Genomic DNA, 17,511 nt, shown 5'->3' with positions numbered 1-17,511 from the left:
GCGTTACCTTGGAAGAAGTCGGAAAATGTTCGATTCTGATTGACAAAAGAAATGGCCGCCATATTGAATAGGAACGTAACACATAAATAACAATAATTAAACAAATTACATTATTTTGCAACATTTTCGTGTTCTGTGTTGGCTATAAGAAATAAAACGTCTTACGTCAGTTATAAAAATCAGTTTGACCACTTTTTTCACATGGGTATTTGGTTATTGATTATCTTTCGTTTTTCAATGTACAACAGCCAAATACATATATTCTTTATAAATGTATCATTTCCACTCGAGAGTTCTTGGTTCCCCTTAAAACCCTCCACCCTACCCCCCCCCCCATCCCCCTCTCGCTTCTCCTCTCTCTCTCTCTCTCTCTCTCTCTATTTTTCTCTCTTGTTGATACATGAATTGTCATGAATCATCCAAACAGGAAAATGCTTTAAACACTGACCTTTAAAAAATCACATATAAATCAAATAACTTAAATTCCTCAGTAAGAAAAAGGGGCGGGGATAAAATTTACTAACAATACGATGATTTCTTTGATATTAAAATAAACGGGGAAGCCAACAAAAGAGGAAGGCGCTGATGAGAAAATAATTTATCATTGATATTTGAGTACACGTCAAACGGAAAATGTTGACCATTAGTACGTCACAATCCACTAAATAAATTTCAAACTTTCATAATGTTCATATTATTTGCCCCATTACTTCAACTTAAGTCATTCTGTTTCGCTCATTTTCTGCTTTCACAAAATATGAAAATTACAAAGGCTGGAATGCCCTTTAATACATGTACTGTGCTTTGTTTAAATTTAAAAAATGTATTGGTTACATGTAAACATTAATCTGTTTATTGACCTCTGGGAGATATGGAGCGGTAAGAACATAATAAATAATACTTTTTTTCATCCTCAGAGGTCTCATCAACATCAATTCCCAGTAAGTGCCACATCCCCATTTAAACGGGTTGAGAGTGGTACGTGTTGTGAACGAATGCCTTGTCAATGGGGCACTAGTGCCGGGCTGGGATTCGAACCGTAAACCTTCGATTTAGAGTCACGTGAACGAACCACTATACCCCGACAACTCTCAGAATCAGTCTGGGAAATATAGAGCGAGAAAGTGAAATTCGTTAAGGAGTTGACTGGTACACGAGGAAAACATACCTATAATCTGTTTTCATAACTATATAGCATAATAAGGCTGGCCTGGTAAAAGAAAACATATGAGTAGTAGAACAATGTGGTAGTGTTAGGTATAGCACACCAAAAATAAGTACAACAAACACATGTTATTTGATGATTGCAAATGATCAAGCTTTATGACAGCTTCAAAAAACAAAAAACAGAATTGAAATCGGTCAATGCGTTGTGATTTTATACCATTTTTTTGATATTGCAAAATTACCGAAATACCTGCCAGAAATGGTCAAATTGGCAAATATGGCAAAATTCGACAAAGTTGACAACTTAATTCATCACTTTCTCGGACACAAATAATAAATTAAATTATCAGACACTAAAATATCATCTTTGTGGTAAAAAATACAAAAAAGAAAATTCATATATATATTACCGTTTTGAAAACAGAAGCCAACAAAATGAGTCATTTTTGCCATTTTTGCGAATCTGCAGATATGAAAAAGTTGTGAAAATAACTAAGTCCGTCTAATTAATATGCGCATATGTAATCAAATCAAAACTGAACATGATACATCAATGAAACCTATGTATATTAGACAGGTATGGAATTTTTTTATTTTTTTTTGAAGAAAAAAAATATGAATATTCATCAAATATGCAAATTAGGTTATTTCAGCTAATTATATATATAGGAAAGTCAAACTGGTCATTTTGTTGGCATTTTTTTGAAATCATATATTTATAGATCATATTTACACCAAATATTAACATTAAATTCCAAATATTTTTTGCAATGCCAATAAAATATGGCGATGGAAATTACTTGGATCTCCGTTACAGCTATTTCCTCATATGTTTCACAATTATTCAGAAAAATCGAACAAATGATAAGAATCTGCAGACTTTCAGCTACATCACAGTATAGTTTCTTTTAAAAAAATAGACAATATTCTAATTAATAATTTAACACATTTCCCACATGCCTATAACAATGAAACTACACAGCATTGTAGTTAAAGGTATGCTTAAAAGATATGTGAAATACAAATTTAAAAATATTGTTCATTTATGAAAATTGCTATTTCTACCAAGTGACTGCTGTTGTGTGTGTGCATGTGCATGGGGCAGACTGTGTGCACAGGCAGTGTGATCACCCTAGTAGTATTAGAAGTTGTATTTATTAGGTGGTATGTACTGATGTACGATATGAAAATTTATCACATAATGTTGGGGTTAGACATTTTAAATTGGAATACAGGTATGAACATAAATATAAATATGCAATGTGTTACCGATAAACAAAAATGAATAGAAAGAAATAGGAGTAGTAGTATTAGTTGTAGTAGCAGAAGTAGTAGTAATAGTAGTAGTAGTAATAGTAGTAGTAGTAGTAATAGAAGTAGAAGAAGTAGTATTAGAAGCAGTAGTAGTAGTAGTTGTTGTTGTTGTTGTAGTAGAATGTAGAATGCTAGAAAGTCAAAATGAATTCGAAGTTACTTCTACACGTCGCTGCAATTTTATCTAGCGATCATTAACTATACAAATAATGAATATGTATCATTGAAATAGAAGCAGGAGTCACGTTCCAGATGTATATATGACGAACACCCTCCCCCCCCCCCCCCCCCCCCCCCCCCCCCCCCCCCTCCCTCCCCTCCCACCCCCATCTACAAAGGTCGTTGCAGTATATGTGTAAAGACCTAATTAGGGTATGTTCGAATCGACGTATTTCCGGCGTTTAGCGATCATTAGCGGAATAATTATAATAGCGCTTTCGGAAGACGCTAAAAGGTCACACGAAGTAGGCAGCGAGGTGAAACGTCGCCCAGGAGGTCAAGCCAATCTGATTACATGACAGACAAAAGGAAATTAAAATTCTTCCTCTTGTACTGTTTCATCAGACATCTACGTTCTCGGAGACGCACATGTTATGTAATCCTGTGTGTCATAGACAAGTCCAAGCCGACCCTGGAGCGACGGAGGACGGCCGCCTGCGGGGATAGAGAAGTGGAATCGGTGGAGAAGGCTTGAGAAGAAGACAAAAATCTCTTTTCTCGCGATGGACTCTCCAATGCACACTCTCTTTCCTGTAAACAACAACAAAATAATAATTGTTTAAAAGAAATACGAGAAAGGAATAAATATCGTGTGGAATTGTAATAGTCAGAAGACAAAGAAGTTATGAATAATTAAATAAAGGGTATTAAAATAAATTTCTATTACACTTTCATTTATTTTATTTTATTTTTTTCAGTTCCGAATACATGACACAATCAGTAAACATTAAAACAAACATGCAGAAATATAAACTTAATTTCTAACAGAAATCGCCAGGGCTCCAGGCCATGCGAAGCTTGATGCGTTGTGAACCCTGACAATTAAGTACAGGCAAAAGACATAAAATTGGGGGTTCCGGGTTATGCAAAAGTACAGCAAAGACATGAGAAGAATGAAAGGTACAGACTGAAGAGAGATTGGGAGAGAAAGTTAAATAGGAAGAGAGAAAGATAGAGTGTGGATGAAGTGACAACAAGTTACAGATTAATAAATATATTGTTGCTAAGCAGACATAAAAATTCATGATTAAATAGTAGTACTTTTCACTGTTGCTTCGAATGCAAAATCTGAATGAATATTTATTTATCTTAAGGCAGGGGAGTCCATATTATTTCAAGGCCACTACGTACAATTTATTTATTGAAATTAAACAAATCCTATTTATTGAAATTAAACAATTCCTATTTATTGAAATTAAACACATCCTATTTATTGAAATTAAACAAATCCTATTTATTAATACATTGCTGCCATGACAATGAGTCACGCATCACACATAGTGACCGTAGTATTGCTCATAGGAAAATTCAGATATCATTAGTGATCTTAATACCTTTTTACAAATCTTTAATTTCTCATTCTTTGTCGGACCCGAAACTTGCACTGAATATTTGTTGTGATTTACATTTACTCCCAAGTAAGGAAGTCTTCTACTATACTACAGTACTTAAAAATGGCGTCTTACCAATACTAAATGGGATGAGTGCTTCTGGCTTAATACAATCACCACTCTCATTCAGAAACCGATCTGGCCTAAATTCATCCGGATCAGACCAGAGTCTGCTGTCCCGTGACAACCGCCAAAGGTTCGACACGACCAATGTGCCTTCTGGAATATCGTAGTCAGCCAATCTCATATCAGCGGTGCACGCATGCGGAATACTAAGCGGAAACACGTGTCCCATGCGTTGGATTTCGTGTAGCGTTGCCAAAGTGAAGGGAAGACTAGCACGATCATCTAGTTCTGGGAGCCGGTCTCGTCCCACGACACGGTCTAGTTCCTCTTGCACCTTAGTCTGGACCTCGGGGTGTATCATCATGTAGAGGATGGACCATTTGAGGGAGGCGTTTGTTGTTTCGGTGCTGGCCCCGAAAAGATCTCCGCACAACACATGAAGGTTTGTCTCGTCGAATGAAGATTCAATGCCTCCCTTGAAGGAGAAAAAAGAAGCAGAGAAATGACATGATAAAACGGTCTGGCATTGGCATTGCGTAGACACTTGGTGGTGCAATTTTTTAACGACTAATTAAACTGGTTCACACTGTAGAAATGTTCTGATTATGTTCAAAGCTGTTTTAGCAATTTCCAATCAGCTCTTAAATATGAAAATGGCAAAATTAGTCCAGGCCAAGACCGACTATCCACTACCTCAAAACAGCGTTCTATTGTTATTGCCAACGGAGCGCAATAGCATGAAACACCATGTGTATCACCAAACAAAATACGTTTTTAAGTAAATATTTTGGCCTATATTGCCTTCATATTACACATTAAATAACGAAACTGTGAACTATCTAGCCTGACGGTTTTTGTTTGTGTATTGTGCAATGTGCAATGTGCCCCCATTTTTTCAGTTATCCTCCAAAAGCCCCTTTTTACATAAGACAATTGCCCCTTTTCTTTCTAATAACTGTCCTTTGCCTCTCTTTTCATCTCTGGTGAGTACGTCTGTTTACGTGCGATAAATTCCCCTTAGTTTACACCCATGATATTTTTCCCCTTTTTTTATTTTGACCCGAGCTCCTTTTCCTTTTTAATAAGTGTATTTTTTCCTTATTAATAAGAACCCCCTTCACTTTTTCTTAAACGCCACGTTTCATCCCTGATAAGTGCCACTTTTCGACTCTGATAAGTGCAGCTTTTATTTTGTTACGTGCCACTTTTCCTTTCTAATAAGTACCATATTTCCTTCAGATAAGGTGCCCCTTTTCCTTTGTTATATGAGCCCCTCCCCCTCCCCTAAACGCCCTATCAACATCTGATAAATGCCCCTATTAAAATCTGATAGGTGCCTTTCTCCTTCAACAGATTCCTCATTTACGGTCTGACAAGTGCCTTTCCCGGTGAAAAAAGTGCCATTTTCAGGCTCTGATAATTGCCTTTTTTACCTTGACACAAGCACCTTTTCTTTTCTAATAACTGTCCTTTTCCCTTTTGATAAGTGCCTACTTTTCCTTTCTCCATAACATGAACCCCTAGTTCAAGGCGACTTAGAGCCCTTTTTCCCTAGAGCGAGCTCGCTGTGCTCGCTCGCATTTATAGATGTTATAATTATGTTACTTATAAAATAACTTTTCAGTCTTTCTTCATTAGATTGTGCTTAATACTCATCAGGTTTTTTTTTTTTTTTTTTTTTTTTTTTTTTTGGGGGGGGGGGGTTCTTTATAAGATTTTCGTTCGAAAATTAATATTCAGACCATCACACCTAACTGCAAAGTATGTTTCTTAATGATAAAACAGTATCTTGTACCACGTAAAGAAAAAAACTAATATTGATATCATCCCTGGTAGTTTAATCACAATCATAAAGATGTAGGGGTATATGTCTAAAATGGTGAAGGTTTTGTTGATGTTTCCTTTTGTAGGTGCCCCTGCTTTCCAGAACGTGCCCTTGTTTGTTGGTGACCCCTCCCTATTTTGGAAGACGCTCTGCCGCCCCTGTATTATGCTACTTAGTGGTGATAAGGATTTTGTTCTGACCCCCAAAAGCCCAAAAGTTTTTGCTCATTACGCCACTGACACTACGTCAGCGAGTGGCGCAGCCTATGATGCTAATTGTGATAGGAACGTTGTGTAGACAGCGAATGCGAAATGAGCAGAAAAAGGCATAGTGTTGAATTACCATCAACTGCACAAATTTACTTTATATCCTAGATTCATGGATTAGCGCAAGTAAAACAGCAGCCGAAGCCGAAATGAGCCCCCGGGCATTAGCTATTACTACCTAGTTGTATAATACCATGCTTTCATTTGATACATTCAATCCATTCTCTCACTCCGCTAATCCCAACATAATACATACTGAAGGCATCATTTTGGCGCAAGTCGATTTTTGCACTCTCGCAAACAATGCCACCTGTTCATCCAAGCATGAACACATACCACACAAAAATGATTTGGGATAAAACACCCTTTCATAAGATGTAATAATAATAATAATAATAACATTTATAGGGCGCTTTATACAGATGTTTCTAAGCGCACAGGTGGTACTGTCTAACTTTTAATTATTCAACATGTTTAATACCTTAAAAGCAACAAAGTAAAATGAAATATTACTAATACAATGCAATACAATACAATTGAGTTGAATGGAATTAACTACTTGTGTGCGCCTCCAGTAAACTATAACTGATTAAAAAGGTGGGTTTTGAGAAGATGTATAATAATTTACTGTTCATAGATGATTTTAAAAATAATTAGCAATTTTCTAGGTGTAAACTTTTTTTTGACTCACACGGTACAAGTAATCTTTTGGGACACAAATTAAGGCGCCCTTTACATTATTTATTAACAAATATTAAATATCTTTTTAAAGGTATAATGTCCCATTTGCAGGCCAAAAAATGAAAAGTTAAATTCCAACGGCATTTGAAAGATAATACTAATTTAGAACTTCCCTAAAAAGGTGGGGCTTGAAAATGTCTTAAAGTGGGGAAAATGACGACTATTAGTTGTCAAATCGACTTAGGAGCTATAGAGCCAATAGGAAATAGTCTTGATTTTCAGACCATTGTACCGAATGGTCATACGTTTTATGCTGCGCAAAGATTCAATCAGTTTAATTTTGGCCATCACAAGAAGTGGGTTAATTGATGTAGACAAATGCTCATGTACCCTTTACAGCTCATTTTATGTATGTTATTACCAAAGAAGAAAAAAGCCAGTCAGTCCCTCAATAGTGTCTGACAGTGAAGTCTAGCAAGTAAACGGGTTTCCTTGCATAATTTGAATATTAGGACACTGCTAATGTTTAAATTTCACAGATAGGACATACATGACGTATTCATAATTCATGCAAAGTTCTACAGAATTTGAGGTTGGCTGCAAAAGTGGCATAGTACCTTTAAACCCACTGTTATTTTAAAATATGAAAGGATACTTTCAATGCTCTCAAAAATTTACTCTGTGAACAAATTTATGCTTCTTTTGTAAAGATTAAATCTCAAAAACATGTTTTATGCCTAATTTGTTGCTTTTGTCCGCCCTGTCACGATAATTTCGCCAAGCCACCCTTCGATATAGATCTGACGAAATATAGCCCTTAGCAAACGTTAACGGAAGTACATCCGTGAGAGCTCACAGCGCTGTCTGCCGCAAGGAGAGAAGGGGTTATGACAAAGATGCACAAAAGACCCTTGTACCTCACTGAAAAAGATCAGTGGATCAGCGGATTGCATACCCCTGTCACACGCCAAAAGCAGCACCAAACGGCAATAGCCAATATATTGGCCATCGGGAAAAGGATTTTTGTTTGGTCGCACTCCGACCATTATTTTCTGGCGACGATTGCTTTAAATCATATCTATAGACTGCGGGTTAGTTATTACTATGGGTTTTCATCGTTTATGTTCGGCTTAGGGTTGGGATTCGGTTTGGTGTTTGCTCTGGTGTCTGTCCGATCAGTTTGACTGGGGGTATGCGATAAGATCAATATACGAACCTCATGATCTTCTTGTATTTTCTTCAGGTACAAATCGATGATGTCACGCGGATGATCGGGCTCGAAAACGTGTCGGTGTTCATTGACGATCTTCTTCGTGAAGTCGGTAAATCTCTTAATCCCTTGCTTGATTTTGTTGGCCGGGCTGAATGGAACCTTCGCCAAGAAAGGAATGAAGAGATAAATCCCTCCCGAGGCAGCTACGAAAAAGAACAATTGAAAGAATAAATAATATTGATAATAATAACAATAAGATTATTGCCAATAACAGAAAAAATGAACTAGGAAAGATCCAGGATTTCACAAAACTCCAGGTTTGCAAAAATTACCTATCGTCGACAATTGTAATGGGGGCCGAACATTGTTTATATTGATAATGGCTTTTTTTGTTATCCCTCTGACAATGTGTAATGTTCTTTCGGCTTCATTTCACATTATTAAACATCAAAACATATATATATATATATATATATATATATATATATATAGTATGCATATTTATAGGCCTATATATATATATTAATATATGAGCAAATGTAATAATGAATAAATAAATGGATAAATAATTAAACAAATAAATTTGGTTCACTCTTTCTATAAATTGTGCCAGAACGTTGGAATCTTCATTAATCAATTATTCAAAAGGTTGTGTCCGACCGGATCTGCAACTTTAGATCAGGTGCGAAGTTTGGTCACAAAGCCATACTTTAAACTCAAGGTAAACTTGTAAACAATATAGGAAGATAACCTTGTTGATCAAAGTTCCTGGCATAGCAAAATTGTGAGGACACAATTATATAAATATTTCAAAATGTTTACGTCTGCAGAAAAGACATGTTTTCTCATGTGACTTTACAACTCCACCTACTAAATCTTTTATGGTTTCGAAATCTTAAAAGAACACCGTGAAAGCCAATCATTTAAAGGCTCACTGCCCTACTTGTAGCTACTTGCGCCCTCTATATAACAAACCATGCCTAATCGGTGACCGTTTTTCTTATGTTAACTGAAAGCTGAGTTGATGAGATAACCACCTGTCCAGTGACCTTGCAGGGCAGTCTAATCCCTCCTGTAAACTATGGCAGATACGCTTTAAAGATATTGAACAAATGTCTAGGTTAAGCAGACATCCGGTATATAGAGAAATTTTCAGCATTTTGAGGTAAAAAAAAACCATATAGTTTATGCTTTAATAAGAGTTACTAGTCAAGCTTTCATCCATCACTCTCTATAGTCAGGGAATAGGTTACCTTGTGAATTACCTTGTGAGTTACCTTGTGAATTACGCTGTAGTATGTCAGTTGAGGTTTTTAAGAAGCATCTAAATACATACCTATTTACATTGTATTTAACTGCATTAGATTTTGTATCATAATTCATTGATTTTTTTGCTTTGAAAAGCGCTTTGATCATTTTTAAATTGGATATAGCGCTATAAAAAAAATATATTATTATATTATTATTATTATAGTCAAGTGTTTTATTTCTCGATCTGCTGCATCGAGATCACTCGATAGCATATGTCCCGGAAAATGAAAACCGAAAACAAACAGTTTATTTTGACCGTCCGTGATCTGCGGACACCCGTGAAGTTTGGTCACACCGCCATACTGCAAACTCAGAAAATCATGTTGATATACATACAGAATAATCTGATACGATGATCAAATTATCCCACGGTCAGAAATCGTTAGAACATGAAATTTCGACTAACTTTGATCTGCTTTTTGGGAAAGTTTATGTCTTCAGATTCAATGGTTTCGACAATTATCAGGATTAACGGTTAGCAATTAGAAGAATAATTGTAAGAGTTTGAGGGCGTGTAGTGCTTAAAAGGTTTCATTCAACGAGGTATTCAATGTATACTCCTCCAAGCCTTGCATGGTTTCATTGTTTCTTACACAAGAAGAAACCATAAGATTTTGACCTACTTTCAAGCGAAGACACTTTGACCCACTCCCGTGAGAAAAGGATTAAATACTTGCGCGATATGCTAAAGATAGTGGTGATGTAATTAAAAAATATCATTTATTAGAGGTTTAAAGTCATCAATGTATTAACAAATCTTTAAAAATAAGATGCATCCCTGTACGAATGTCTTTATGTTGCTGAAAATGAGATTTAATCTTTTTTTAAATAGATTTTTGGATAGATTTAATCTATCCCGAGCTCCTCTGCAAAGGTATTATGTAGTGTTCTCGCAGTGAAATTCTTAGAAATTGGCTTAATTCTGTATACGCTCGCATGTGCGTGTTCATTGTGTTTTTAACAGAAATTTTGTATTTTTCCTCGGTGAAAAGGTAGTGGTTATGTACTGTGTTTTTAGTGAAATATTGGCAAACACCGGGTAATGGAATTCGCATTTCACATTATCTACATATATAGGTGACATCGGTTGGTTAAAAAAAAGATAGTAACAAAAGTGTTTGCCAGGCTGGATCCATCACAGCTAAAACTCTGTTTTTTACGGAAATTATACGTTATGAAATGTACATTTCATACTAAATGATGCTCGGACAAAACTTCTGTCTCTAACAATTGATACAAAATAATATAATTACGGATCGGAGTGGTTCAGGAAATGTCTTTTCCAGGTGCAGATCCAAACTGGTTATTATCATTCCGAATGGTGCTACATCGGGGTCCCAGCGTCTCAGAAAAGACCGGAATAGATCTGTAAGGTTAGGTCAGTGCTAAGTCGGAAGACATGGCATTAAGGACAACTCGGACGAGGCGACAAATCAAGGATGAGTTTCCCAAGCGATTTTTAATTGAATGCATTTACTTGCATGAATTTTGCATCGAGTAATGTTTTAAAACACCCATTTTCGAGAGTATAGAATAATTATTGAAATTTTGACATTTCAAGAGGTGGAAGTGAGCAAGAAATTTTAGTTATGAGGATTATTTAGATCCCGGATGTGGCTAGCACTGACTTTTACCATTGAAACCTTCGCGCCAAGTGCCTACTGGTAACGTGAAAGGGTGTATTACTTATCTTATTAGTTATCTTACCCTCCTGAAGGTTGGTGTTGATGATTTCCTGCAACTGATTAAAGTCGTCATCAGCGTAGTTGTAGGCCTTTCCAAAGAGCATAACAGCAATGACGTTTGAAACAGCATTGTTCAAAACCTTGTGTGGATTGAATGGCTTCCGCTGTGGTAAAGGTAAAAAAAAAGTCATCACAGATTCCACAACCAATGATAAATGAGAGAGATTCGTATCGATGAATAAATTGTCTCAATAGCACAACAAATAACAATACAGTATATAGCGGGAAGACTTTCCATCTTGTTTATTTCTCCTTGAAAGAGATCGCTTCATGTAGGATGATCAACATATCTTCAAGGTACTGTATTTATGGAACGATTAGAATTCATCAACTGAAATACGTATCGTTTCTGTCAACATCTATCCAGTGTCATCAATGTAAAATCAACTGAAAAGTGTTTGTTTAATAATAGGCCTTCCATTTGTCACACATCTATTTAATGCTATCAATGTAAAATCAACTGAAAAGTGTTTGTTTAATAATAGGCCTTCCATTTGTCACACATCTATTTAATGCCCTCAATGTCAAATAGACTGAAAAGTGTTTGTTTCAATATAGATCTTCCCTTTGTCACACATCTATTTAATGCCCTAAATGTCAAATAGACTGAAAAGTGTTTGTTTCAATATAGATCTTCCCTTTGTCACACATCTATCTAATGCCCTCAATGTCAAATAGACATGACGCACAATCGACTGCGATCCCATTGAGGACAAATTGCAATATAATTATACTGTGACCTGATTGATTTACAAACTAATTTCGTAAAAAATTCTCCTTACCGACAACGTAGAGACTTCTGAAACTAGCGTCCTGGCTTCAACATGAATGATGTGATCTATGTTCTGCGGTCCGGTAGAAAAATGTCTGAACGCTGAGAAGACAAATTGCCTGTGCTCTCGCCAGACAGGCCCCGACGAACCCGCCACTCCTGCATTCAAACATTGATGATAAAAAGGCAGACATTCGTTATGAACATGGACCATAAGCGACATTGATATTATCATTGATTATCAATTGTATATTGCCCGTTGCACGCGAAGTCCGATTCAACTGATGAAGGAGCCCTGCGTCAGAGATTGTCGCGGTCCTGCCTCAGAGATTGTCACGGTCCTGTGTCAGATATTGTCGCGGTCCTGCTTCAGAGATTGTCGCAGTCCTGCGTCAGAGATTGTTGCAGTCCTTGAGGCGTCAGGAGAGTGTACAAATGGAATGCAAAATGTAGAGAGCAAACACAGCGTGGAATTATTGCCGTTTTTTCCTTCTAATCGATGTCAAATATTTGATTACTGCAGGTTACAACGCAAGTGATATGAGGTTTAGTGTGCAGCAGCCTGCCCGTTGGAGTGAAGCCCGGACATCCAACCCCCGGATAACCACCCCAGTCAACTACTCCCTAGGACACCTACTCTCTAGGGCAACCACCCTCTAGGACGACTACTCCTAGGACAACTACCCCCGAACAACTACCCCTAGACAAATACCCCCTAGGACAACCACCCCTAGGACAACTACCCACGGACAACTAACCCCTTGTCAACTACCTCCCCAACAACTACCCCCGGTTACTTCCCCATACGGCGACCATCCTCTAGGACAAGTACCCCCGGGAGAACTATCCGGTCGGGTTCTAGTGGATACGTCACGGGAATGTGGATCTCATGGTTCGCGGTTCGAGTTCCGTCTCGGCACTAATGTATATTGGCAAGATATTAATATACACTCCATACAGGTGAGGTAAATTGGTACCCGGTAGGAAGAATAATGTGATTGCAGGGCACTTAGGCAGGACAGTATTAATACTGATGATGCATACCCTGGGTAAACAAAACGTATTATTATTATCATAATTATCTCTTTTATTACTCAATAATATGTTAACCCAATGTTTGTTTCAGCGACATTTCAGCAAGATAAATTTCTTCAGAGATATATAGAGTTGGACCTTAATAAGGCAGTTTGCTTAGGTATGGTTAAGTATGGTTAGGACTAGGGTTAGGGTTAGGTATAGCTAGGGTTAGGTATAGCTGGCGTTAGAGTTGATATGCGATTGAAAGCTGTCTTTCAGCATTTTAAAGTTGAGACATCGGGTTATGAACGATATTACCCACGACTACAGGACGCGATGTACCTGCTTCAAGCCTGAATGTATTCATCTATATTAATTTATAATTTATTTAGAAAATTGCTATATTAGGTTTGATATATCTAAAACCTCTGATATATTATGGTACATTATACTATATTTACTTAATGCATTATGTGTCATGTTATTACAAGAAGAAAAAGGATTTTGTCTGCTGAATATATTTTTCTTTCTGCTTTGCTTCACTTCATTGTAAATTGATTTATATGATATATTTTTACAAACAGAATTTTGATTTGTCACATTGCATTGTAAATTGATTATAATATGATTTATATGTTTATAAACATATTATTGATGCACATCAATGAAGTTTAATAAATGTAATACATACAATACATCTGGTGTGGCTAGTTGCATGTGTTTTTGTTCGTTTGTTTGTTTGTTTTTTTGTCGGGAAATATACCGCACCTATGTTTCGACGACCAATGTAGTCTTCAATCGGTACTATCCTGGGACGGCCTTGGAGGTTGGGATGATTGTAAGCCTCTTTGATGATGTCGTAACTGCTCAGTATGACCACCTCCGTGGTCATGATACGAAGGCGCAGAATGTCCCCGTGGTCGTCGGCCAGAGCGGTCAGAAGATCGAGGGGCGGTAACTTCGACCTCCAGATGGTTAACAGAAAGGAAAGGAGATTAAATAAACTGAATATATGTACTGATAAGTAATTGGTAAAATATATCTCAAACAACTGCTGAAACAACTACTGCAAACAACATTCTGCTGCTGTTAATACTACTGTGCTGCTGATACTGCTACTAATGCGACTCTAATTACTTCTGCTACTTCTACTACAGCTGCCACTACTACTATTGAAATCATTTATATCGCTCGTACCACTCATACTTCTACTACTACTACTACTACTACTACTACTACTTCTACTACTACTACTACTACTACTACTACTACGTTCTTAAACCTCATTATATATAACAAGAGAGGGCGCTAAAGGAAATCATTTAATTATTTGAAGAGAAAACCGAAAATAAATAAATGAATATAGATTTATACACATATATATTTGTTCTTGATATTGTTCATTTTGTGTATCCCTGCTGTGTGTCATTTCATTCTTTTTATTCAATTATATTCTAAAAATATATGTAGTACTGTTAAATAACTATGTTCAAGGCTGGTATCGTCCTTCATATTAAGTAGTGCAGCTATAACAGCATCCATCCGCATTATTTTCCAATCGAGACTGTTTACGGCGGCGAACCACATTGCTTTGTAGTATTTCCTTCTCTCCACAGATTTAATATTTCAACTTTCCATGGCATATCCGCAAACGTATTTGAAACAAATTAAACGTAATGATCGTAGATGACGTATCATAGCATCAAACACAATTCCATGATTTTTTTCTTTCTTTCTGGTTAGATTTCGGTTGGTTAGAGAAAAACAATGTACAAGATCATAATAGTTTGCAAAAGAAATTACCGTCACAGAGTCACCAGTGACAGGGTCTTTATACTATCATATGCAAAGGACAGATCTAGCTAATAGTTCGTCGACTGCACATACCGACATGGAACAGATGTTCCTCATACATAATTCGTTTGCCTGTCATCATCGATCTGGCATGCTCTCAGTTGATACCCCTTTCATAACGATATCAGATGCATTGCGTTTCTAAGAAATAAGACGAAAACGGGGTGAACAGCTATAATATTTCGGACTCCGAAATACTTTCCCTCGCTCCCGAAATGCCATTATGGCTTTCTCTCCGATGACTTGGTCGAAATAGCATTCGCTTTTCAATCGCAATCATTGCTGTCAACGGTTTGACAAAAGGAGTTGGAGGAGCTTATTTCCCTTACCTTTTTCAAACATCAGGCGTTCCCCTTCTGCGACAAAAAGGTAAGCCTCACAAATGGAAAAAGATGCCCTCCCGCGAGAGATACAATGCCTCTCATTAGGTCAAATTGGTTGGTTATTACCCGATGTTCACTTGGTTTTTACCCTTTAATGCAAAAAACTCAGATGCCCTTAAAGTGCTTTTGTAAGGTTATTGACCCGTTGGTATTTCTTCTTGAGTACCCTTACCTGATCAGAAACGGTATACTCCCAACTAGAGGCCATGCAGTTGGGCCAGGAGGTAGCTTTATTTTCTTCCCATCTCTGATCCAAGAAATTAAGAACCGCAGTCCTACCATACACAGTAGCGTCACAATGAGAAGAGTACCAAGTCGATCTAGTGGAACACTGTCCATGGCAACACCTATGGTAAGAGGGGGTGGGATTAAAGTAAATAAAACTTGCAAATCACACTATATTCACTGAGGGCTCGTACTGTTCAGATAAATATGTTCTGCATCAAACAAACTTTTCCAGCTAGAATATGTATTCTAGAATGCATTAAATTACTGGTGGGTCCCTAAAGCATAAAATGTGGGCACTTTAGGCACCGATTCCCTAAAAATAAATCGGTGGCATCGTTTTCAGCATTAAATTTTACCATGGAATCCGCAATAAAATTAATGTGAACACCATTTCCATGTTGGAGCCGTTTGTGTATACGTATCTAACTATATGTATTACCAGGGAGGTGTTTTAATACCCTGGTATTTACCCTCGTCATGTTTCGCGGCGCCTCGTACATTTCTTAGCTCTGACCCGCGCTTTTCAAAATGCTCACTCATCCTTGTTAGGGCTTTAGTTCTGAGGAAGCATAGTCTATATCACAGACCCTATATTGCATAACCCCCCAAATTAATTGTTATCGCAAAATAGGGGTTTCTTCGTATTACTGGTGTCTAATATACTTACAATACATTACTGAGATAGCACAGGCACAACTAATGATCGATATTTCACTCAGGTAAGAAAAACAAATGCCTCTACAAACGCATACACAAAGGACGCTCGCTCTTGAACAGGTCAATCGCGTTTTTCAGACAAAGTTAAATAACCATAGACCTACTACAAATGATAATACGTACCCAATTCATCAACTGTGGCGGCACCGAGAAAACACTTTACAAGGACACAAACGGACACCGTAACTTGTAAACCCTGCCGTACACTACTCTGCTACTTAAAGTAGTGTTCGCATTTCTTACAACAGGTGCATGGGTGTGAATAAATATGGTGGTCACGATGAATACGATGATGATGACGATGATGATGCCGACGACAATGAAGTAGCTATGACAGTGGTTCTGACAGGAGAGAGAGAGAGAGAGAGAGCTAGAGAGAGGAAGACATGACCCGGGACATGACAGACGCCAAAATCGTATCAGCGGAGAGTGTGTAGAAAACAGGGCTCTACTAACGCCGTAGATTCCATAGTTCAGCGCATTATATTCTTCCTTAGTCTTTACTCGCAGACTCTGTATAATTCTTTTTTTGTTTTAAAAAAATACTGCGTTTAAAGAAAAATTTAAAAAAAACAATTCATTAGTCCTTTATTTCTTTCAGAGCCAAAAGGCCTTTAAAAGAAGGAGCACACTGTGTATATGCAATGGAATTTAACGATTATTAATATAAACCCTAAATATAAAAATTAGCCGTTTTACTCAGATATATATTTTTCGAAGGAACAAACTACTAGGTATTTTGTTGTTCCTTCAGCACTGTATTATGCGACACTATATGCCCTGCTCAATAAGATGGCATTTTGATCGAGTAAGCGAAGCAAGCTAATACATATATAGGTATATATATATTAGGAAAATTGAACACTGTGCCAATGGAAATTGGATTTCTTTAAGTAAGTAATATGACTAAAAAATTCCAAAGCTGAACAAAATGATATATAACATAGTATGATAAATAATTACGATATATAGCCTTTATAAGAAATTAATTTCTGCCTGTAAAATCGTAATAGTGCACTTCAAAAAAGAAGAAGATGAAACGGGGTATCATCTGAATCAACAGCAAGGTCTATAGACCACCTATATTGCATTGTTAGCTTAAGGGAAGGAAGCGAGAGCAAGTAAAATATTTTTTAAATGGGTATATCAATTTGGAAATAATGGTTTATTATTTAATTATTATTTATTATGTCAGGGAGGTTAAACTTGTGTTAATTACGCTCGTCATTAAATCTCTAATGGTTAAGTACTATATACATTTTAATTGATGAAGGTAATCGCAAATCTATCAAAAGAGTCCGTAAATACTTAATAGGGGGGTCATTTCCCCCCCCCCTCCTAC

The 17,511-nt window shown here is 36.9% G+C and overlaps 1 protein-coding gene across 1 annotated transcript; it reads right to left on the bottom strand.

Moving 5' to 3' along the window:
* Positions 1 to 2,797: 2,797 nt before the first annotated feature.
* LOC580612 (cytochrome P450 2U1) lies at positions 2,798 to 16,647 on the bottom strand. The gene is made up of 8 exons (XM_780660.5): positions 16,293 to 16,647; positions 15,397 to 15,571; positions 13,756 to 13,952; positions 11,981 to 12,129; positions 11,161 to 11,302; positions 8,146 to 8,345; positions 4,167 to 4,632; positions 2,798 to 3,231 (listed from the first exon to the last, which is right to left on the bottom strand). Exons 2-8 carry the CDS (start codon positions 15,561 to 15,563, stop codon positions 3,050 to 3,052), a joined length of 1,503 nt encoding a protein of 500 aa, XP_785753.4. The 5' UTR covers positions 15,564 to 15,571; positions 16,293 to 16,647; the 3' UTR covers positions 2,798 to 3,049.
* Positions 16,648 to 17,511: the final 864 nt, after the last annotated feature.

This window comes from Strongylocentrotus purpuratus, unplaced genomic scaffold (genome assembly GCF_000002235.5).
Source record: "Strongylocentrotus purpuratus isolate Spur 01 unplaced genomic scaffold, Spur_5.0 spur5_scaffold_10, whole genome shotgun sequence".
Lineage (NCBI taxonomy): Eukaryota > Metazoa > Echinodermata > Echinoidea > Camarodonta > Strongylocentrotidae > Strongylocentrotus > Strongylocentrotus purpuratus.
This window is presented reverse-complemented; position numbering and strand designations above follow the sequence as displayed.